General features: G+C 30.1%; 1 protein-coding gene across 1 annotated transcript in view; it reads left to right on the forward strand.

Moving 5' to 3' along the window:
* Positions 1–2010: 2010 nt before the first annotated feature.
* LOC102603210 (NADH-ubiquinone oxidoreductase chain 2) overlaps positions 2011–2500 on the forward strand; it is a 1061-nt gene continuing 571 nt past the window's right edge. The window contains exon 1 of the mRNA XM_006338126.2: positions 2011–2500. This exon is cut by the window's right edge and continues 571 nt beyond it. Coding sequence (XP_006338188.1) covers positions 2257–2500 — 244 coding nt within the window. The 5' untranslated portion in view covers positions 2011–2256.

Genomic DNA, 2500 nt, shown 5'->3' on the forward strand with positions numbered 1-2500 from the left:
CCCAACCCCCCCTCCAAAAAAATTAAGTTTGTTTTTAAAAAAAATTCAATTTAAAAAAATATTTTCTACTCATGTAAAAATAAAAGATATTTCTCAAAAATATTTTTTCATTCATAAATCAAACACTACAAATATTTTTCGGAAAATATTTTCTACTCACCAACCAAACATGAGAAAACAAGTCAAAAATTTACTTATTTTCCAGGAAAATATTTTTTAGGAAAACATTTTCCATGAAAGACATTTTCCTTAATACCAAACACACTCAAAATGTTTTTGTGTGTTATAATGAGTGGGATAGTTATGGCTTCATTTTAAAAGGATAGATAATCCTTTCCGTTAGTTTGGATGCAGTGGTCGATCATTTTAAAGTGGGAGAAGCACAACTATGATTTGTCATATGAGGGGTTATTTTTTAATAAAAAAACGTGTGGGTCCTATCTCTTTCATTGTCTCTCATATTTTTAACCCCTAGCCCTCTCTTTTTCCGTTTCTTTCCTATCAATCTTTTCTATTTCTCATTTTTTAAGTTTTCGTTCAATTTACTGATTATTTTTTTCAATTGTAAATGTTATTTATCCAATGGAGTACCTTTTAGCATTTATTTTATTTGATAATTGATAAGTTTATTATTTTTTATTTTTTTATTATATCAAAAATATGAGAAGGAAAAATGAAAGAGGAAATTATTAGAGGATGATAAAATTTTCACTCATGAGATAAATGTCTAGCTAGTCAATCAACTAAGCTATTAAAATCGCTCATTTGATACGTGCATATATGTTTGATTGATTTTTCACTTAGCAAATCAAATTATTTATCATTTTTTATATTAATAAAGTATAAATATTTAGTTAATAAATCAATTTTTATACTATAACAAAGTAGATTATAATAAATATTTTTATATAAAAAAATTTAAATTTATTTTCGCATTATGGTTAATACTTTATATGAGTATTCACCATAAACTAGATTAGTTCTAATTATATGAAATAGTGTAGCATTTACATCATATTTCAAAAAATTTAAATTTACATTTATTGTAATATGCTCCAAATCAAACTCAAAAAATGAGAAAATCGAAAAATAAGATTTTAGTTTTTATTATAATACTATAAAAATTTATTAAAAAATTGATTTTATCTGTACTAAAAATAACCAATGAAAAGTATATACATGTACCAATGGAGAATTTTAATAGTAGCTTAGTTGATCAACTATCTAAACGTTTATCTCGTAGTTGAAAATTTTATCCTCCATATTGTAATTTTCTCATTCATTTTTTCTTCTCATATTTTTTATAAAATATTTTTTAATTTTTAAAAATATCTATCAATTATCAAAATGAGAAGATAAATATATTATAAATAATAGAAATAATTGGGTAAATAAAATTTACATTTGAAAAAATTGATCAAAAAATTAAACAGATAATTAGAAAAAACGTGTAAGGAAAGAAAAAGCAAAAGTAGAACTGACTGCTAAAGGGTAAAAAGGTAGGAGAGAGACAATGTAATAGGAATGAGATAGGACCTACATAATTTTTTATTAAAAAATAATCCCTCATACACCAACTCATAGCTATGCCTCTTACATCATAAAATTTTTCATCATGTACTTAACATTTTGGCGGAATAACCTGGGAGACCCCTGTACTTGGCTCTTTTTGTCAGTTGGACCCTCCTACTCATCACTTTGCCAATCAAACCCTTAAACTCATCAAAACACAATATTTTAAACCCCTCTGACCATTGACCGAGCTTATGTGGCATTAATATTGGTGAGTTGGAAATATGCGTGATTACACGCGCTTAAAAGCGAGTTAAAACAATATTTTACTTTTAAAAAAATCAATTTAACAAAATTTTAAAAAAAATCATCTTCTTCAACCCTCCTTCACCCACACCCACCCTTTCTTCTTCTCCACCAGCCCTCTCTCCTCTACCCCTCACCACAGCCCTCACCTTTCTTCTTTCTCCAGCCCATTCTTCTTTCTCCACCGAATGGCCGAGAGCGGACCTTTTTGGATATATAATCCAAGTCGAGAGTAGAGTTACAGGAAAAGCCGTCTGATGGAAAACAACTTTCACGTTCGGTTCAGAGAGCACTTTTTTCGTTGAGAATTCCTCGTTCCCTTTCGTGTGAATTCCCCAGCGGCGAATTTCAAACTTGTGGGGCCCTATCTATTCCATCTCTCGAGCCCCGAAGAAAACCCCCTACCCTTCGGACTCCATATATCTTTTGACTCTATATATGTGGGCACCTGATATCTATGAGGGTTCACCCACCCCGGTTACAGCATTCCTTTCTATTGCGCCTAAAATCTCTATTTCTGCTAATATTTCACGTGTTTCTATTTATGGTTCTTATGGAGCTACATTGCAACAAATCTTCTTTTTCTGCAGCATTGCTTCTATGATCTTAGGAGCACTGGCCGCCATGGCCCAAACGAAAGTAAAAAGACTTCTAGCTCATAGTTCAATTGGACATGTAGGTT

Source organism: Solanum tuberosum, unplaced genomic scaffold (assembly GCF_000226075.1).
Source record: "Solanum tuberosum cultivar DM 1-3 516 R44 unplaced genomic scaffold, SolTub_3.0 scf00003, whole genome shotgun sequence".
Classification (NCBI taxonomy): Eukaryota; Viridiplantae; Streptophyta; class Magnoliopsida; order Solanales; family Solanaceae; genus Solanum; species Solanum tuberosum.